The sequence below is a fragment of the Solea solea genome, chromosome 20 (assembly GCF_958295425.1).
Source record: "Solea solea chromosome 20, fSolSol10.1, whole genome shotgun sequence".
Classification (NCBI taxonomy): Eukaryota; Metazoa; Chordata; class Actinopteri; order Pleuronectiformes; family Soleidae; genus Solea; species Solea solea.
In genome coordinates this window covers 22,014,315-22,037,126 of record NC_081153.1, presented here as the reverse complement: position 1 = coordinate 22,037,126, position 22,812 = coordinate 22,014,315, and the positions used below count along the sequence as shown (strand labels likewise).

The 22,812-nt window shown below is 39.5% G+C and overlaps 1 protein-coding gene across 5 annotated transcripts in view; it reads right to left on the bottom strand.

The window, feature by feature from the left end:
* The window catches only part of LOC131447268 (receptor-type tyrosine-protein phosphatase U-like), a 215,901-nt gene that overhangs the window by 65,592 nt on the left and 127,497 nt on the right, over positions 1-22,812 (bottom strand). For 4 of the 5 annotated variants that reach the window (XM_058618921.1, XM_058618922.1, XM_058618923.1 and 1 more), the window contains exons 4-7: positions 21,357-21,438; positions 12,973-13,088; positions 6,124-6,295; positions 2,602-2,895 (exon numbers count right to left, since the gene is read on the bottom strand). In XM_058618921.1, the coding sequence (XP_058474904.1) occupies positions 2,602-2,895; positions 6,124-6,295; positions 12,973-13,088; positions 21,357-21,438 (664 nt within the window). Of the gene's footprint in view, positions 1-2,601; positions 2,896-6,123; positions 6,296-12,972; positions 13,089-16,577; positions 16,681-21,356; positions 21,439-22,812 lie in introns of those variants that run through there. The other variant, XM_058618925.1, reaches the window with a different exon arrangement.

Genomic DNA, 22,812 nt, shown 5'->3' with positions numbered 1-22,812 from the left:
TGTCCTGTCCTGTCCTCTCCAGCCTCCAGTCCTCCACCAATCCTGGCCCACACTGACATTCAGCTTGATTAGCCTAATCAGAGGGATTAGCCAGAGGCAGAGGGATAAGGGAGGCAGGACAAGAGATGAGCAGGGGGGAGAAGGAAAGATGAACGAGGGAGAGTCCCTCAGAGCCTGCACGTTTCCTCTCATCCTCCTCCTCTTTAACCGCTGGCTCAGTGAGCTGCCACTGATGTTGGAATGATGATGGAAGATCAGTGCACACCCACATACTCACCAATGAAACCACATGAGGTTTTGACTGCTGACACTTGTTCTCTTCAGGTGTCAATATTGAAATGTAGCTTCTAATATTTGTATATTTATATTAAAACACGTTAGTTTTACTTCTTGGGTAAAAAAAAATTCACCTTGCAAAGTGATAAACCTGCAAAGTAAAATAACACTTTCAGGAAATCAGAAATGACTTGATGAAGACCCTGTGCTGTGGACGCCTGGAGAAACTGTCAAAACAAAGGCAAGTATGATCCAAACCACTTCATACCGAGGTCAAAGTGAAACTAAGTGCAGCAGAAATGGTTTCTCATAATCACTTATTGCACGTTCACTGTGTTAAACCTTTGTGAAACGGGAGTTTGAATAAATTTAACTCGTGGAATAATCATTCAAACCCACACAATGAGCCCCAGACATTCAGCATCCACTCACTCAAATATATCAGTCACATGACACTGCATGTTTAAGTGACTGTATGCTCGATCAGCCTGAATAATTCATTATATTCATGTTAATGGACGGTAGAAAGAAACAGAATGGTGCTCAACATGGTATCAACGTGCTGCCAGGTGAAGTTCTGCTTGTTCTGCTTACATTACATGTAATGTAATGTACATGTACATTACATTACATGTAATGTAATGTATTGTAATGAGTGTGAGGCTTCAGTAACACGGGAACCATGGGACCTTTTCCAGGGAGCCTGGAAGGTTTACTAAGAAGCGCTATCACCCAGCCTCACATAAATATTTGATTTACATCTTGATATATGTTGATATCGAATGATATATATTTATATATATATATATATATATATGACTTAACTGTGCATGGACATGAGTGTGAGGCCACAGGAGAGAAATCCTCTGCAGGAGCGGACCTAACATCTCACACTTAAAGGATTATCCAAAAGAGGAACGCTTGCTGTAAAATGTTTCCCTGTGACACCAAAGCAGATGAATTTATCTTCCTAATGTGTCACCGGCTGTCTGCTGCACGGACAAAGCTTCACATGTGAGCAGTGGGAGTAGACAGTAGGTGGGTGACTGGAAGATTGTGATGAGAGAGGATCAAAGAGTGTGGCAGGTGAGGGTGGGGGGGGGGGGGGGGTGGAGTCATGTCATCTACTTGACAGAGCGATGGGGAACCTATTTTTCCACCCTGATGAGTTGCACTGCGGCTAAAACACAGATGACAGGTTGTGGGAAGAGCGTGCCCTCTGCTTGCATGTCATCAACACGCAAGCTCTTCATCTATACATCCCTCTATACAGCCAGATTCAGATCCTTCAACAGCAATACATATCACACACTTACAACCAACTAACAAACAAACAAACAAACAAACCAGCAAAGCAACAAACAAAGCAACAAACCAACTAACAAACTGACAAACAAATAAATAAACCAACTAACAAACAAACAAACTAACAAACAAACAAATAAACCAACTAACAAACAAACAAACAAACCAGCAAACACACCAGCAAAGCAACAAACAAAGCAACAAACAAAGCAACAAACCAACAAACAAACTAACTAACTAACAAACAAACAAACAAACCAGCAAAGCAACAAACAAAGCAACAAACTAACTAACAAACAAACAAACAAACAAACCAGCAAAGCAACAAACAAAGCAACAAACCAACAAACAAACTGACAAACAAACAAACAAATAAACCAACTAACAAACAAACAAACAAACTAACAAACAAACAAACACACCTTTTGCTGTCTGTGACTGAAGTCAAATCATATCTATCAGCGCAGGAACAGACTGTGGAAACAGTCATTCACGTGCTCGTGAGCTGCAACAGTTCACTGTCGTCTTATAACAAATCAAAAGTCATATTCCATTGTATTTTTAGGAAAGACATTTCCTCTGAGGTCATAGTCATATAAAACACATGCAAGTGGTTACCAAACAATCAGCTGATCAATGTGTTTGTCAGATAATAATGTCAATAACCTGTGTGAACACCACTTTCCTTTCACTGTCCTAAAACATGCAGAGTGCAGAGAGTGTGGAGAATTCGGACTGTTTTGATCACATGTAGGTTTCAGCCATGTTGAGGTCTTCACATCTTTTCACAGTAAATGTTAGTTTCAGCCGTGTTTCTTCACCGAGGCGAACGACGTTCTGTATTTTCAGTGACTGAAGTAAAACGAAGAGCGGATCAAATGAAAATCTTCCTCTCGCCCACTGAAGTTTACACCAACCAATTAAACTAGTGAGATTATTTCTGGTGCCATCGCAGCTCTGCATCTGTTACGTTACCCCGGACGATGACTTGACGATGATTTTTTTTTATTTTGGACTCACCTGCACATTTGGTCCTGCTGATGAGAGGGGGCCCTGGTGCTCCGGTGCCTCCCTCCCCAGGCCGGGTGAGCAAGACACTGATGTGGTACTCTGTGTCTGGCTCCAAATGCCAAATCTTATAGGTGAGTGATCCCACGCCGTGAGTCTCCATCAGAGTGGAGTGGCTGGCTCTGTACTGGATTTCTCGCCGAATGACTGGTCCGTCCCCCACGATGGAGTTAGTGTTGAGCTGGATGATGAGATACGTAGGCCCTGCCCGCAGGAGCTGAGGGGGGGCAATCGGTGTCGGGGGCACTGCAATAAAGAACATGTAGAATCCTGTTAGTAAAAAAAGTATTTGGTCGTTTAATAATGATATTATTTGACAACAATACAAACGTATGCCCTGAAAAAGAGGTGAAGAACAATCAAGCTTTCATTTTCAGACATGATGAGAGGGAGGGAGAATTCAATCAAAATATTTCTGCTCTGCATTGACTCATTACGTTAACTTCAGTCAGAAAGAAAGAAAGAAAGAAAGAAAGAAAGGAGGGTTACGGTTAGAGAAAGACAATCATGTGGGAAGGATGGAAGGAAATGAGCAGGAAGCAGAAAGGAAGAAAGAAAGAAGGCAGGTAGGAAGGAAGGAAGGAAGGAGGGAAGTTTTCTTCATGGTATTTTCATGAATGAGTGAAGTCTCCTAAGTTTCCTCTCTGCATTTAAAGGAGAACTCAGGAGAAGGTAAAACCCATAATCAATGCAACATGAAACGGTACAATGTACACGAGTGTAATGACATGATGCTGACACTGCCTCTTCATTTCCTTAAAAGAGTAACAGTTTTAGGAAAAAGAACATTTTAGACATCAGTGTGTATGAGAGCTACAGATAAAAGGCTTATTCCCAAGATGTGTAAGAGTTGTGATTCATATAAAAAAATCTGTTTCATGTTGGTGCCATTTCATGACAGCTTTACATTTCTATTAGTTTTTCTGTGCAGCAACTTCCACTTAAGAGCCACATACTACTGTAAATGCCACATACCGTGACATTGCAAAATTCAATTTAGTATTGTTTGCTGTACAATGAACAAACATATAATCAGCACTAACTTAACTGTGCATGTGCCGAGAAACACAGGGAAACACTAATGTTGGTGACTTAAGAAAGGACCAACCTAATGCCTAATGCTTTAGTCTATGATAAGAAGATGCTCCTCTTACTATTTTGAGGACTATTTAAGAAGCAGCCAGATGTTCGGTGATGGTCAGTCAGATCTGAAATGAGCAGACACATTTGCACTAAAATGCTTTTGAAGTTTGGTTAAAAAAATCTACATCTAATATTTTCATAATCGAGAAGCTCCTAGCAACGTCTGTGAAGTATTTACTTTGAAGTGTATTGAGTTTATAGGTGACTTTTGCTTGACTACCACTATTATAACAAGCCGCACCCTTCAAGGCTCAGTTCTATTATCGTCCAGTGACATCAGCCCTAGTGAAAAAGTGTTTCAATTCATTAATGGATCAGTGGTAGAGTGAGTCGTGTTTCAACTGGAAGGTCAATGGTTTTTGATTCCCAGCTCTGCCAGTCTACATACATACATGATACATGTGTGATAGATGTGTGATACATGTGTGATAGATGTGTGATACATGTGTGATACATGTGTGATACATGTGTGATACATGTGCAATAGATGTGTGATACATGTGTGATACATGTGTGATACATGTGTGATACATGTGCGATACATGTGTGATAGATGTGTGATACATGTGTGATACATGTGTGATACATGTGTGATACATGTGTGATACATGTGCGATAGATGTGTGATACATGTGTGATACATGTGTGATACATGTGTGATAGATGTGTGATAGATGTGTGATAGATGTGTGATACATGTGTGATACATGTGTGATACATGTGCGATAGATGTGTGATACATGTGTGATACATGTGTGATACATGTGTGATACATGTGTGATAGATGTGTGATAGATGTGCGATAGATGTGTGATACATGTGTGATACATGTGTGATACATGTGTGATAGATGTGTGATAGATGTGTGATACATGTGTGATACATGTGCGATAGATGTGTGATACATGTGTGATACATGTGTGATAGATGTGTGATACATGTGTGATACATGTGTGATACATGTGCGATAGATGTGTGATACATGTGTGATACATGTGTGATACATGTGCGATACATGTGTGATAGATGTGTGATACATGTGTGATACATGTGTGATACATGTGTGATACATGTGCGATACATGTGTGATACATGTGCGATAGATGTGTGATAGATGTGAGATACATGTGTGATACATGTGTGATAGATGTGTGATACATGTGTGATACATGTGTGATACATGTGTGATAGATGTGCGATACATGTGTGATACATGTGTGATAGATGTGTGATACATGTGTGATAGATGTGTGATACATGTGTGATACATGTGTGATACATGTGTGATACATGTGTGATACATGTGTGATACATGTGCGATAGATGTGTGATAGATGTGAGATACATGTGTGATACATGTGTGATAGATGTGTGATACATGTGTGATACATGTGCGATAGATGTGTGATACATGTGTGATACATGTGTGATACATGTGTGATACATGTGTGATAGATGTGCGATACATGTGTGATACATGTGTGATACATGTGTGATAGATGTGCGATACATGTGTGATACATGTGTGATACATGTGTGATACATGTGCGATACATGTGTGATACATGTGTGATACATGTGGGATAGATGTGTGATACATGTGTGATACATGTGCGATAGATGTGTGATACATGTGCGATACATGTGTGATACATGTGTGATACATGTGTGATAGATGTGCAATACATGTGTGATACATGTGCGATAGATGTGTGATACATGTGTATACCTGCAGCCTCACCGCGGTTCAGGATTATTTCTAAAAACAAAAATGGGACACTCCTAATTGTAATCATCACATGAAAAGAACAGAGAGAATGATTCTCAAAAAAGATACTCGATCTAAACCCAATGTGTGTTCAGGATTTAGGGGAGACTCATTCCACCTCACAGCTTTAGAAATCCTTTTATCCTCAGTGTTAATCACTCAGTGGACGATAGTGTCTGAATACTCTGACAGGCCTTTTAATGTGTGCTTCCCCCCCAGGATCACTTTGGCTTCCTCTGACACCGGCCTTTTAGTCATTCCCAGGGAAACAATCATGAAAACAAAGAGGAATCATTGAGTGCTTGTGGTGCTGAGAGCAGCATGATCTGTAAACACCTTTAACCCTTCTCCCCTCAGTGATCTAATATGACCAGTGTATGTTACCTGCTCTTATAATAACAGGTATTAGGCCCACATGTGAAAAAAATAAATACAAATAAAAGCATAAATTCGGAGATTAAAGTCAGAGTTCTGACTGTAACTGGCTGCGGGTGGATTGTTACTACAAACAACAACATTAAAAGAAGAAATCATTATTTGGCCTGAATGTGTTCATAGCTCACCTCTGACAATGAGTTCTCCAAAGTTGGAGACAGAAGCACCTCTGGGGGACAGGGTGATGCAGCGATAAAGGTCCTGCTCCCCACGCTGTGCCTCCACATGGAACGTGGCCATGAGCCGCTTGTGGCTCAGTCGAGACAACAAGGCCGTGTCGAGCACCATGCCGCTTCTCCTCTGACAGAGACGACACAGAAAGACAGAAATTAGCACAGCAGAAATGAGTGAAGTCTATTTAAGGGATTAAACACGGGTGGCAGACTGAGCAGCAGACAGGAAGACAAAAGAGGTCTAGAATTAGCCACATGGAAGGGCAAGATAATAAGTATGTGATAAATGTCACAGGTGAAGGGGGGTGCAGGTGGAACCTGGTGACAAAGACGTGCCGGGTTTTTGTTTTCCAGCACAAGGAAACGTCTCCTCGTCTCTCACCATCTAATGTGTCACTGCAGGCACACGGGCAATTGGTGGAAGAGGAAATCAGAAGACAACACTCCAGGTTATTATATGAATAAGCAGATTATTATGTAAAGCTGTCACCAGCAGGTAAACTGGTTTGACATCAGCATGTCCAGATTGCAGAGTTCAAAATGCTGTTAGAAAATATGAAGATACAGTGGAAGAGTTCCAATGCCTGTGGTCACAGATCAAAACTCATTTTATCTTAGGCTTTGGAATCTATGTCTTAGGGCAGGGCGATATCATGATATAAATCAAATCAATATGCCTGTAACGCTGGTTGATATGTCTTATATATAATAATCTGGATATTTTTATATAGATATATCCCAGCTGTTCACAGGTTACTCCTCTAATATAAAATATCTACGGTTTATGATCTGTATTACATGCTTTAAATACAGTTATTAGCTGTCATTTCAAATAATACCTGGTTTATTTATTTTGCTTTTTAATGGTAAAGATACAGTGTGTAGGATTTAGCAACAAAGTTGCACAGCAGGTGGATAACCGCCCATCTCACCTTTGTTTCCAAGCAGCTATGGAGCCTTCAGTTCATTTAAACTAATGTTTGTCCATTAACAACAAGGAGACATAAAGAAGACACACCTGATGAAAATATAAAGGCTAATTCTGGAGTAAAGAAAATAACAATTTATACATTCTGGTGATTAAAAAAAAACAATTAAATTTAAATTCAATTTCTGCAAAATGAAAATAATTTCGCGTGAATCTTAAACATTGTCCCTTCAAATAAAGGATATTCATGTTTGTTATTCATTCTGCTATAACACAAATAATTAGGCTTACAATTTAATATGTTACTGAGTGACTTTTTTAAATAATACTTTTGTTGATTCAATGTATTTCAGCACAACAGATATTGACTGACAGGGACGACAGTCTGTTCACGTGAAGTTACACTAGTTTCTGTGAAATCCAAAATCCCTGGAATCTCCTCCCTGAAATTGTTTGATTAAACGCCAAGTGTGCGGTCCTGAATCTTGACTGGATCATCTAGTGTGTTCTTTCTCAGGATTAAGTGTGCGGTCCTGAATTTTGACTGGATCGTCTACTCTGTGGTCCTGAATCTTGACTGGATCATCTCGTCTGTGCTTTCTCAGGATTAAGTCTGTGGTCCTGAATCTTGACTGGATCGTCTCGTCTGTGCTTTCTCAGGATTAAAACAGTGAAAATCCATTATAAGGTTTGTGGTGTCCCATGTTTTTATTGTTTTTTTGAAAATCGTCTCGTGTGGGACAGGCTTTAGTCAGGTCTGCGTTTCCCTTAACAGAACCCTTTTTCAGGTGAAGGATGCACAAACTAATAATGTGACACCATTTGTGTTCATTGAGATCAAACAGATGCAGAATGATAACAACAAAAGTGAATGTACACGCTGCAGCTTTAAAGATCTAACAGGACTCTGAGACATCTGACAATTAAGAAACATTATGCTAATAATTGATTTGCATTACCTAAATAAACTAAAGTGTGAGAGGAGAGGAGCTCCACTGCACCAAGGAGATGAAAGAGAAAGTAAAGCAATTAGCAGAGACTTCTCAGAGCTGGTGATCAAACAGGACAAATGGAGGAACAGTAAGCAGTGATGGTTTGTGATGTTCTCTACGCTCTGCTGTTACCGAGTATTAGTTCCCTCTTCAACGGGTGTGTTCTTGTATTTGTTTCCTCTATTCACTCCATAAAAGACTCAGAAATCAACCCATACACCTGAAGAAATGAATCACTTCTATAGAAAGACTTCTAAATAAAACATATATTCATCAAACAATAACTCCTCTAGTACAGAGGTAAACACATTTAAACACATTTTTAAACTCCATAGATCTACCAAGTCCATGGAGTCCTTGATCACAATAGCTGAACTGAATGAAGCCCTACATCATATGCCCAACAGGAAAACCCCAGGAACCAGATGGATTCTCAGTGGAATTCTACAAAACATTCTGGTCCATAAACTGGGACAACCTAAACAAAGCCTTGTTTTTAACCCTTTCAATGTGTTTATACCACATTTATACCCAGATATCTAATGTTTCCTGATTTCAGAGGGCTGGATGATGATGATTTGAAGTCATAGTTGATTGGTAGGATAATAGATTTTGTCCAATTTATGGCTGTATTAATAAGTGTAATAGTTTCAGAAAGAGAGCTTTGTGAGTTTTGAAGTAAAAGTAATACATCATCAGCATAGAGGCTTATTTTGTGATGCAGTTTTATTGATTGTATTATTAGTTGTATGTCTGTCTTTAATGAATCCTGTCTGGATTATGAAGGGGGGGATTTTTTCCAACCTCTTTACTAGGGCTTTGCAGATGATTTTGAGGTCTTCATTTATGAGTGAGATGGGAGTTTGAGGTGGAGTCAGATATGTGTTGTGTTAATGTGTGTGGGAAGAATGCTTTCCTTAATTTCTATTACCATTTTATAGAAAGTTGGTGCTAGTGTATGGAAGTCAATGGAGAATCCCAAAGGCCCATTTATCTTATGTTTCGGTCCCAAGTGTTATCTCTGTAAATACCCTACATACGTCCTTTAGAGGGAATGCAACCATTGGAGAGGTTATTTTATTGTACTTAAATAGACAGAGACTCAATGTAAGGGACGACATTCAGTTACATTCCACTTCAGCAAAATCTGCTCATGCCGCTGTTAAATTAATGGGGAATATTACTCGCTGGCCGATGAGGGAGATTGATGACAAGTGGCATTTAGATATTTTAATATGTGGACTTGATAGCCCCTCAAGTAACATAATATAGATGGATGCATTTCCACCATCTCGCAGAACAAATACTCTTCTTTAGATGATTTAATCCATACTGTCCCTACGTAAGATTTTCCTGTGACTGGGCCTTTAAAATGATACAGACCAAAAAAACATATAGGACATTTTGTGAAACAGAGGTCCTCATGTTCTGCCTCACCTTAATAATGGCTGTTTATGGGTTAAGACTTGGTATTAGTCTTAGAATTAGATTGCTCGAATTAGGCTAGGTTAAGGGTTAGGTCAGTAGTTTGGTTAAGGTTAAAGGAAATTAATGAAGTCAATGTAATGTCCTCTGAAGTCATGGAAACCAGACTCTCTGTGTCTGTGTGTGTCTGTGTGTGTCTATGTGTGTGTGTGTGTGTTGCACTGGCAACAAATTTCAAAACTGTTTAAGTAGAAAAAAAAAAGTATTTTTCCCACAATCTTCAAAAGCTTAGGAAAACAGGAGTCGGGGGTGTGAAATAAAATTCAGGCAGAACAACAAGGGCTCACCAAGTATACTGAGATCTCATTTGCAAAGCTCCCTCTCTCTGCTGCCGTCATTTCAAAAGCACTTAGATGTATGTGCGAAGGCTTCAAAGAGTGAGAACGTTGCAATACTGTATTTGAAGACTAATATTAGCTCATATTCAAACTAGGGGAAAATTAAAACTACTTTCAGTTGCTTCATTAGGGAAAAGACTTAAGGGGATATGAGTCAACTAAATGGCATCACAATCTACACGCTACAAAAGCAGACACGCACACTTGATTATTTCCCTAACCCTCAAATGCTTCATTTGCCCACAACAACCATTAAAAGACTAATTCTAAACATATCAAGTTGAAGTACTTGTATTACAAACACCCTAATACCTCAGATAATTGCCACAGAGAAAAACAGGGACAAAATGAAAATCAGTTTATATTTATAAAATCAACATTAGCCAAGGTCTTATAAAACACATTTAAACAACATTAAAAAAGTTGTTTTCAGCTTTGTTAAACTGTTCAGAAACAATATTATGAACTGCTTACAATCCCGCACCAAAGTCCATAGAGAAATGAAACATTTTTAGTCGTGGAGACAGTGGAGGTCTTCTGCTGCCTCGTTTGGTAAGTTTGTGTCACTTAAAGAAATCTGAATGAAGGATTTCAAACACCACAAACAATGAATTAAACATCTGAACTTACTCATGGAAGCAGCCATGGATCAATTACTAAGGAAAAAAGGCTGTATAACATATCTAATGGCAAGATAGAGCAGGGAACAAGTTCATTCGATATTTTAGATATTTTATCTCCCTTTGTTTCTGCTGTTTCTTTCCCTTTAATCTCAAGGTCCATCTCCAAACTCAACAGTGAGAAATGTTTTGTAAAAACATTTGATGCAAAAGCAGATGAATTGGTACTGTGTACTATGCTTTGCTTTGGTTCCTTCTATGTCATGTACACCTTCAGCGATGTGACAAACTAGTATTTTCTTTAAACCTTGAATCCCTGGCACATGTGCACGTCTGTAGTATTACACAACCTTGCTTCAAGTGCAATTTTTCCAATAAAAAATGTGAAAAATGTGGCATTTCAAAATGTTTTAGACTTAACAAAATAAAAGAGTATGCATTAAAAATGGAAACACACCACAGAGAACATTACAGCTGCTGGTGGTGATGTTATCATTTAGCTGCAGTTGCTTTGAACCTTTGGGCTTCAGTCAGAAACAGCTGAGCCATCGCCTATGATTGGGTGTCAGGGGAATGTGGCAACTTAAAGACTCCATATGTGGCCACAGAGTGAAATCTGACAGAGAGCTAAGAGCTTCTATTAGCTGCTGCGTGAGTTTGACCCACACGAGCACTGAGCACACCTCTGGGAATAACTGCAGACATGTGGTCTGGTGCTTTCAGGTGGAAAATTCAGCTCTGACCCTGGCACCTTTTTCCATTCACCGTTCTACATCAAAGGAAAAAAGTTCAGTTAACTCCATTCATTTAATGCCACTTTCCATCAGTTCTCAGCAATTCAGCCAATTTGATAGTAACTTTTTAAAAGGCTTGTTGTGCACAGAAACCTCAGGTGTAAAATAAAATCCCTTACGCTTCCTTAATAATGAAAAGTAAAAATACTCATGAGTTTGTTCCTTTAAATCAACACAGTGTAGGATTCCAACCTTTTTGATGGTGTATGAACTTACAACCGGGTGAATGTCATCTCTGTCAAAGCCTGAGCAGCTCTGCATTCACTGCACTGGCACTATAGAACTTCTGCTTTCGGTCCATGCAACAAAAACAACTACAACATGTTGTCATTTTCATTCAAGTGTGCATGAGTAGCAGGTTCATGGCTGGAGGTGCTGTGTGTCACGCCGTGTTAATGAACTCATCTCGTCCTCTTGTCCAGAAATCAAGAGATTTGAACACTGTGCATATGATGAGCCATAGGTTATATAAGCACAGGCTACATAAACTAAAGCACTATTGTTCTTTTGTAGTTTTTAGTTTTTTTTTTTGTAACCAGGAAAACTAATCTGAAGAGAAAAGAAGAGGAATTTCACTTTTCTTATTTTTATTTTACCCACTTTTAAGCCAAACTTCTGTTCAAAGGTCTGGAAACTTCATGAGTAAACCACACAGATCTGAGCAAACACCATGATCCAGTTAGGCTTTGGCCCAATACTTCCAGGTTGTCTTATTATGACACATCTTCCAGTTTGAAGAAGAAATGAAAACCAATGAACCTTAGTGAGTGGCAGCTACAGAAACTCTGGCAAACTCATCAGAGTAGAAAAGTTTTTCATCTCGCCATCATGGCTCTCTGTGTGACCGAGGCAACAGACACCTCTGGTAACTGGGACCATCATCATCATCAAGTCCGATTGTCTCGTCTAGCCATTATAATATTATCCATATTCTATATTGCAGACTATTTCCTTTATTTCAACCTGCAGCTCCTTCTGTTTAGCTGTGTAATGTGATGACAGTCGATGGACATCACGTGATGCTGGGACCAGAGGAAGCTGCGTGCCATGGCAAAACATGCAAAAGCTACGATAGATAGTGTGGCATGGAAGAAGAAATGAAGGAGGCCACGGTGGGTTGACGTGAATACACAGGGCTGGTGATAGAGTGAGTTGTCTTTCGACTGCAAGGTTGAGAGTTTGATTCCCCAGTCCTTGGGCAACCCCAAATTCCTCCTAACAGCTGTGCCAGCAGCGTGTGGATGGTATCATCCCATGGTATCATGGTATCATGGTATCATTTAATGACAGTAATTGTAAAATGTCAGCATAGCCTGGTATTCTGTCTTGTTCCTACTGACCTTCATTCCTGATTTTCTTCTTCTAAAAAAATTCAACCTTTAACTGTTAAAGGAATTGTTCAAATGAAATAAAAAAATAATGCACCCCACCCCTTAAGTAAAATCTAAAATGTAATATTTTGCCGCAACCCTGCACAAACTAGTTTCCGTCGTTGTTTTGAGTTATCCTGCTAACAGACAGCCTTACAGACAGACAGCCTTACAGACTGACAGACAGACAGCCTTACAGACAGACAGACAGAAGCAAAAACATTAAAGTCCTTGACAAGAGAAAGAGAGGCCCACATCCACACATACTCCTTCTTACCTCAAGGAGGAAAGGCTCCGTCTCATAAACTTTGCCTGTGGCGACACACTGGAACGAAGCGTTCTGGCCGGCGTTCACCTCCACGTCACCCAGCCGAGAGAAATGAGGCACCTTGTCTGTGGAAAACACACACACACACACACACACAGATGATGAAGAAAAGTGGCACATCTGGAGCAAGGCAACCCCGTCTAAACACACACATGTGAAAGCCTTTACACACACACGCCCTGCATAATGTAAACGAGCAGCCAAGCGTACATAATGAACATATACACACATATGATACACTGTGTGTAGAAACCCTGCAAATGAATCCTAGAAAACTAGAGCGGAAATCAACTTACTGGGTTGATTTTAAGATGCTATTTTGGAATCATTCGTGCATCATTTAGCAGGATTGAAAATGTAGCTCATAAAACACAAAATGTTTGTTATTAAGAGAGGCAAGAACACACGCATGTTCGACATACATGACTTGAGGGGACATTGCATTGACTTACATTCATTTCACTTTGAAATTTGGCAAAACATTTATAGCAAATGAAAAATTCTCCTCTGCACACATTATATATAGGTTTGAAATTAATGGCTGAGAACATGTGGGAAACTGTGGAGTAAAGACTGAAAACTGTTTCTCTGCCGTCTTCTGTTCAGGATTTCTAGGCGTGTCTAATAATATGGCTCAATTATGCACTGGAGCCATAGTTAGCATAACTGCGTCTCTGATTTATCAGTCTGTTGTTCCTCTCATCACCTCTTCCTGTAAGCACGTCACTCTCAAATTATCAATGTCATATTAGTTATACTGAAGATCTGAGTCAGGAAGGTCTGGATCTGGGCCTGCATGCAAGTTGACCTCTGCTCTATAAAAACATGAATATTATAATAATAATAATAATAATAATGATAATAACAAAGTCTGCATTGATAACAACCTGCAAGAGCAAAGTGTACTGTTTGTTGGTTTGTCACCCTGAAGTTTGCCAAATACACAAAACACATTCAGTTTGTCTGTTGTTATGTGAACAATGATGTGAAAGGACCATTGAAGAAAAATGATAAGAAGAAAAATAAGAAAGAAATATGGGAAAGACGACACTGAAAAGACACAACATGTATAAAGTACTTCAAAGGCACGGCTGAGTATTATAACCCGACTGAAGAAAAAAAATATCAAGCTTTCAAATACAAAGTTCTAATATTATGAGAAACAGTCATGACTTTTTTAGTGGTGTACGCCTCCATCCACATGGCATGATGCTTCAGTTTATCATAAGAATCAATACAGCGTAAAGCGTTGGCTCTATGGCGACACTGGAGACGCCGTGTTCGCTTGGTGTTCCACTCCTTCTGGATCCAAAACCTTCATTATTAATGTCATTGTTTCTTGAGAAATATCAACAAAGAGAAACCCTGATTCTGATGTTGCTGATGAAAGATTTAGTATTTCCTTTATTTGTGAAGCTCAACTTTACAAGATGCTCCATGTTCCACGTCTTGTCACAGGTTGCATCTGATCATGTGATCATGTGATCATCTGATCACCTGATCAGATGATCACATGATCATCTGATCACCTGATCATCAGACATTTTGTTTGTTTATTTTGTTTACTCTCGAAAACTTCAGTATGGTTGAAATACTTTTGAATACATGCTCTCCACATGCTAATAATAATTAAAACCTAATTTTAGATGTGAAGCAGCATCTGTTTCTCTGGTCTAACTCTGTTCTTGTCAGTTGTGTCATTTCTGGTTCTCATGCTTTGTTGCCAGATGGTTGTCATTTTCAGCTCTGCTCCGATCAATGGAAGAGCAGCACAACACAGCCGAAGACGTGCTCTTTTCACTGTGTGCATGCAGACGTTGCAGTTTGTGGGACTGTCACGCTGTGATATTTAAAAAAAATAAGCAGTTCACTGCAGTATATCACACCCTCATTTAAAAATATACATATGATTTTAAAACATTCTAACTGCAATTACAAAAATCCTTTTTGCAGCTGCCTTTGTGAGAGATTATAACAGGAAACGCAGAAGTGTGAGTGATAACAGTTACACTGTTCAGGTGTCTCTTTATAATCCATGACTGTGAGAGTGAGTCAACATTCACATTACCTGGAACCTGAAGGAGCTAAATAAAACTCAAGTGGCCACATTGTTCAGAAAGCATCAGTTTTGCCTAATCCTTACATAAAGGTTTGCTAGTTTGATACCTGCTCACCGTGTGCCTGTATTGTTACTGATACTGAAGGAAAGGTTGGCTCTGCACACACTGGTGCCCTGAGCAAGTCAAGTTTAAAGCCTGTCAAGCAGGGGCGTCACTAGGTTTTAAGGACAGGGGAGGCTTAGCCCCCAAGAGATGCACAGGATATGAGCGAACGTAGCGTACGAGCACAAAATGTTTGGTGGGTGGAAGCATCAAAGAATGGGTGGCAAATGGGTCTATCACTCTGTTATGACTCAGATGCTGAAGCGTGTCTTGTTTGATTGACATTAAGTCTTTTCTGACCCATCGGCCGACGCAGCCAGGAGTGCGGCCGACACAGTGCACTAAAGGACCTTTCACATGAACAGCTGCTATGCTATATGTGACTAAAGTGGGTGTCATTTCAAACCCTGAAAAATATTACTTAATTACTTAAATTAAAGTAATATTAAGACACTATCTATGAAAATATTTGGGTCAGGCTAATTTGGCTTTTATATAAATATCTTGGCTTTCTCCACTTTCTAATCATTACTCTCCTCAATGAAAGCTCAAGTTAAATAAGTCTTATACGGTGCACCTTGATTGAAATGTTTCATATTTCATATTCATATTGAGTTCCATAAAATTCCAAGACTGTTTGCATCACAAACGACTCTATCCTGTGAAATCCTTTAGACTCACCTCTCTGGTAGAGGTCTGTCTCCTCTCACTCCTACAGGTCAATAGGGCTGGTGAAGTGATTATTATGAGTATATTATTATTATTATTATTATTATTATTATTATTATTATTATTATTAATATCCACTGATGATAATCATACGTAAATGAGCTCAGCTCCTGACGCACGGTGTGCATCCATGCGTAAAGTGAGAAACACAGCTGATGCTCCGGAAGTTAGTCAATGGTAAAACGACTTAACTCTTAACTCTTAACTCTATAAACAAGCAGGGCCTTCACAATGCAGTCAGACACTCTAACACGTTAGTTAATGTTTAATGAATAATGTATAAGGGCGACTATACTGGGAACATAGATCAATTCTTCTCTTTCCGTCAACACAACCGCACCACTTCCGGTCTACCCTTCACAGTAATACTCCAAAACAAGTATGCAAAACAATATCTAACAAGCTCTACTAAGAGCTGCTATAACAAAAAAATACATTACACTAAATATCAGTGTTCTTTTAGAGCTGGAATGTAACTTTTGACCGCGAAACAACAAAGATAAGACGTGTGCAGAGATCGTGTATAGTGCGCAAGCTAGGTTTTTATTTTTCAAACAGGAAAACACTTGGTTCATTAATTACACGGGACTTTGTGCTGTTAGCTGAGGCTGGAGTTAACTAACTGTTAACTAACTGTTACTACCAGCAGTGCTGAATACTTACTTTGTTGAGAAACGTTCTGATATCCATTCTTATTTCACGTTATTCTGCTAATGCTGCTGTATTCGCTCTGTGTGCTCACGCGCTGCGGGAGTGCAAGCGAGGTCGCAGCGAAAACGTGGACTGGATTTTCAGTGATGTGGGCGTTCTCTATATATGTGGATTGGATTGGATAACGACGCACTCTGCCTTACACTATGAAGTGAAGGGAAACTGACAGATATTTAAGTGAATAATCACAGGTTATATCATTATTTATTTAAACTCAGATTCTGCTCATTTTATATTGAATTTGTCGGCACCTTTTTGTAAAAAAATATTATTATTATTAATATTTCGGTGGCTTAAGAATATTGTAGGGGGGCTTCATGACATCAGCGACTGATGACAACAGGTCAGTCAGTTTTCATACGCTAGTTGAGATATTTGCACGTTTGCCTCAACAGTGCGTCGTTCTACACAAACTGCATTTGCTCTTTTGTTTACTGTGAAATAAATCTTACGTGACTTTCATATTTCACCAAAACAAGTTCAGGAGAATCAGTGGCTTTTTCAGAGTGGGAGAATCTCAGTGGGAGCGTTTTTTGTACAAAACTAATACAGTATTTTGTGAAAGCGATGATGTCATCACGATGAGTTCAGATTTCACACCGGCCCAAACGAAGCATCTGGTGTGAAAGCACGTTTACTCATCATCTCAGAAAAAAAAAAAAAAATCATTGTAGTTGGTTCCCAAGGGTCCTTGAAATCCTCACATTTTTTAAGGTCCTTGAAGGTTTTTGATAATCACCCTAAATCGACATGAAAGTAGTTGAATTTTGTGCTAAGTAAGAAGTGAAGTTGATATTTAGGTAAATGTCTCCCTTGTTTGTTACGACGCCACCTGCTGTTTCATGCCCTGCACTGCCTGATGTACGTAGACTCGGCCTACGCAGGACAAACTGTCCACTGTCTCTCTCCACGATTGATATGAGATTCCATGCAGAACAGAGAGCGAGTAACGCTGAGCGACAGAGCTCTTACATCTTAAGCTGTGTCAGCACATTCCATCCTTGAATTTGAAGAAATTGGTCCTGGAAAGCCCTTGAAAAGTCCTTGAATATGCCAACTGAAAGAGTTCACTTTGAATGGAGCGCACGTTTATGTATCATCTGCAAAGAAGCTGGTTCTCCCTGTTGTCTCCTCTCCCATTGTGCTGACTGGTGTTGTTGGTGTTGATCTGATGAGTTTCTTAATGTCTTAATAATGAATGTAAACATGCATTTGTGTGCATGTGCTGGGAGTCTTTAGTGATTGTTTAGAGCCACCAAAATGTCCAAAAAGACATATTAAAGACAAGTTCAAGTTAGCTGTGTGAGGACAGCTGCAGCTAACTCACCTTTGCACTAGTGGGTAAGACTCTGCACACAGAGCAATTTATGTTTTGCTATAAACATGAGGCATAAAAAAAACTTGATTTCATCTGAGAGTGAGGCAAAAGCATTAATTATAATAACTGAGAAAATCTCGTGTAAATTATGGAAGCTCAGTAGTGTGGAGACCTGTCAAGCCTTAATTAACACCACCAAACATAAACAGAGGCAAAGTATTCTCAGTCTCAAATGCATTCCGCCCATCTGAGATGTTAGATCTGTAAATGAGCATCGCTGCTGTTCCTTCCTCTGGTTACAGGAGACTGAAACTGAGTAATGAGTAATGTTTACTCGTGTGTGTGTGTGTGTGTGTGTGTGTGTGTGTGACTGCTCCTCAGGTTCAGTCACATGTTAAAAAGACAGTTATTGGGGTGGTTTAAGAGTTAAGATTAGGTTTAGGTTAAGGATTAGGGTTAAGCATTTAGTTGCAATAGTTAAGGTTAGGGTAAGGGTCTAAGAAAAGCTTTATGACTATGGATGGGCTCACTGACAATGCTGTACAAGAATGTGTGTGTATGTTCTTGTATTTGTTACCTCTTTAGGATTTTCTGGCCTAACACTAACCTTGTCAGGATCAGCAGTCCTCATTGAGACCAGAACCTTGTCCTTATTAGAAAAACCTCATTTTTGAGGAACTAGTCAGTTTTAGGGGTACAATTTAAATTGTGGTTTGGTTAAGGTTAAGGTTAAGGTTAAGGTTAAGGTTAGGGCTAAGACTGTGTGTGTATGTTGTACACACTGGCCGGTACACAGAGATGTATGTGTGTATTTGTATATATGTATATATGTATATATATATATATGTGTATATATATATATACACGTATAAATACATATACACACATACATCTTTGTGTATATACATGTATATATATACATATATATGTATATATACATATATATACATATAATCATCATCCATCCTTAGGAAAATATCAATAACCCTTTCAGTCTGACACCTTATTGTGTTGTAGATTAACTCTGTGTATAAGAATGGTGCATCATCAGTGAACTACATGAAAACCTGGATAAATAGACAAAAGGCTTATTCTCAGTCAGCTGAATGTTTGCGTTATGTGCAGTTGCAGCTGTAGGAGATAAAACAAGCTACCACGATTCACACGGCATATTCATTCTGACATTCTGGTGAGGTACTGATCAGGTTAAAGGTGTTCAAACACTTTCTCAATTCTTCAGAGTTCCCAGAAACACAGACACCTCAATAATTATCAAAATAAAAGTTTTAAACCATCAGAACTTTTACTGGCTTTGGTTGTTGGGCCATGGTCAGAAGGATCGATAATAAAGCCATTACTCACTCGAGCAGAGCTTCAGCAGCTCTTTCCTGATTGGGGGAAAACCTCCCACAAGGGTGACGATCTAGCAGCACTCAGCACAGTCAGTCCAGCCTTTATGGTTTATAGAGCTGCAGCTGAAGCTGTAACTGCTGCTGCAGGCTTTGACAAAGTGCAGCATTTAGAGTCTGAATATGTTTGTAAATGAGAGATTTCAGACACTTGACACGAGGACAGAAAAATGTCTCTTAATGGGCTTTTCAACAGAAAAAATATCAGTCTGGATGTGAGAGGAGGCAACAATCAAATCTGACTATAGAGTCTGACTATACATTCTGACATATGCATCATTTTCACCCATATACTGTATTGATCAATTGAAATGTGTCATGTATCCCATATATTACCAAGAGTCTGAAAGATCATTAAATGAACCGTGTTACAGAGCAGTTAATACATATATCTGCTAATCACTCACAGTCTGTAGGTTACTTATTATTATATTTGTGTTCAGATGCTTGTCTCTGCCACTTAAACACACTCCTGACCTCCTAGGTTACAGTTTCAATTTCAGTTCATTAAACATATGCATATCTTCTGTCTTAATAATGTGTTGACAGCACAGAGACAAATAAACCTTTGACTCCCTGCACCAACGTAAATAGAACATTTAGTGCTGACGACGGCTGTTTTCACACATAAACTCGGGAAATGTCTTGAGATTTGGGTCCAGATTTTCTCCAGAGTAAACAGTAACACAACAGCAACAAGAGGTGGAAAAGGAATCCAGACACATATTGTATGTTGGATAATTCTCTCGTGGACAGGTGAGTATTTCAGCTTCTGCAAACATGAGCTACCTTCTCTCCTCTGACACACAGAGCAGACACACTTTCAATTTCAATGTCTGGAATTAAACAAATAGGTTTGTTTGTTGATGAAAATAAACGATAGTTTAAAGACACAGTGACACAGTTGTGCATATCGATGAATCTGGCGAAGTACCGCAAGTAAACAAGCCGCCATTGCTGCGGTGGCGTCTCCCTCCAGTATACGCGCGATTGAATGGGAACTGTCAAAAGAAGTGTACATTTCTAAAATAACCTGTACTTTTTACGAAGTCGGGAAGAACCTGCACAATTCTCGGCTGCTTGTGAACTACCTTTCCCTCATGAAGAGTGCCTGTCTGTGGCCAATGAGGTTTTATAGTGAAATATGACGTATGGCTCCCCGGATTCGTCTGTAGGTACAATGAGAATGAATTCTTAAGCTGAATGTGTATCCGCCACGACATCAGAAGTGATTTGCATCCACTTTAGTCAGCGTGTTCTATTTTTGCAGGATGGCGAAACACAACGCTTCTATTCAGCAGAATTCAGCACGAGCGGAACAGGAAGTCAAACTCCGGTTTTTACAGTACATGTGTAGTTTTTGAATTACACGTGAGTAGTGTAGAAGTGCACTAAATGTTTAGAAAGACACGGTTATTTTAATAGATAACAATTCACGTCATTTACATTTATGTGTTCATTTTGTTTTACAAAGTTAGTGAAGTAATGTTTAAGTGAAGTCTGATGTCTTCACTCTCTCCCACATGGTTAAAGCTTTTGTCTTTGAACTAAAGGGGAAAACCTTTGGTGATGGGCACGACTTCTACAAAGGTGACTGCAGGGAGTGTAATGGTAAATATAAAAGAAGTAAGCATAATGCAACATTACTAGCACTCAAAAACTCCAACACCCTGATATCTCAGTGATGACAAGGACAGAAAAGCAAGAGCAGAGAGGATCAGAGTACAAACACAAGCTGTCCTCGTCCTGTGGAGAATGTCCCAGCATTAAGAACTCAGCTGGAAACATGGTGATGACAGGGAAAGGTCAGCCATTCTTCTGGTACAAAAGAGAAGCCTCCTGCTGTGTAACTGTGGCTCTGAAACCTGGACAGTTACCAGGTGCATCTGCCCCGAACCCACACACCTCCCAACTGCGTCAGTCCTCAATCACCCCTCCACTTTAGAACTGTGCTTCTGGTGTTCAGCTGGTGAAAGGTGAGCAGTGCAGAGTGGCTTTACTTACAACAGGGGTAATTGAGCAGCACAATGTCGTCCAAGGCAATGTAGCCCTGTCGCTCCTCGGAGACGGTGGCTTCAAAGATGACCTGTGGAGAGAGCGCACGGTTACATGGTGTTGGATGAACTGGATAAACACTTGTCAAGAGTAGAGATGAACAGATTGTGCGATCACTCTCTGTGCTAGAACTTTTCAGACCAGGTATTGAGATCTGATCACATGTGGATTAGTGCTAACTGTCCACACCTGGCGTTACAAATGTGTCCTAGATGCATCTTCTGTGACAACATGAGATCAGTGACGTGCTGTCAGCAGAGGCAGAGCTGTCATCATGACAAGTAAGAGACTAACAATGATAAAAGAATATCAATCTGTCCACTTGACTGTTCTATAAATCAGTTTCTGTATGATTTCAACATTTCTATCGTCAAAATCGCTGAATTTACGCATTTCCTGTTCAAATACACGGGAAAACGGTGACGTGAGGCAGCGATGAGCTGTGCTTACGCTCTGTATTATACATGTACCACAGTACATGTGTAATCATGTATAAATCATGTATAAATCAGCAGTGCTCAGCACCATAGGCACAATGGGTAACAGGCGCACGTCGCTACACGCTCTTCTTCTATGGAGACGGTGGTTTTTAGAAGGATTAGACGCATGGACTTACAGGACACTGTATATACAAATAAAGGTAAGACCATACATGATTTTCAATTTTAATAAAAAAAAAGAGTCATTGGTCAAAAAACCAAAAGATTTAAATTTAAAAAAAATCTAATTTGACTTACATTAATAAATATTCTTTTGTTTTTCTCGCTCTCGTATTGTATTGAACAGTATGGAGTAGATTAAAAGCATAATCATATTTTGAACAAATGTGTCTGCTGTTGAAGCTTGAGTGAATCAAAGCTCGACAGTAAATGAATGTGTGAGCACTCGTTAGTAAAAACAGTGAAAGTGCAGCGGGACAGAGGACCCCTGTCCTCAAACCACCTCTGAATGTGGTTTTGAGATCACTGTGGATTGTGAGCATTTAGACCTGCACTATACTAACAAGGATGATACAATTCTGGTGTGATGAATCCAAAAAAGCAAGCACTCCCTTGAGCCATTGCTCTCTGGTCCTAAAAGGTCAGAGCGATCATTAATATCTCTATATTTAAGAGGTCTGAATGTTGGCCCTGACACAGTGACTGTTCAATGATAAAAACAATTGTAAAGCCCTTTGTGGCATATGTTTGCTGATTTATCTTACAGTTCGACAGCATTTACTGACTGGAAACTTAAGCTTGTACACTGCTCACTCTCCTACACCAAAGTCCATAGAGAAAATGAGTTATTGTTGCACGATGAGACACAACTGCTGCCTTGTTTTGTAAGTTTGTCTCATTTAGGTTCATCTGAATAAAGGATTCAAACGCTGAAGTGACAAAATAATTCATTTGAACCGACTGTG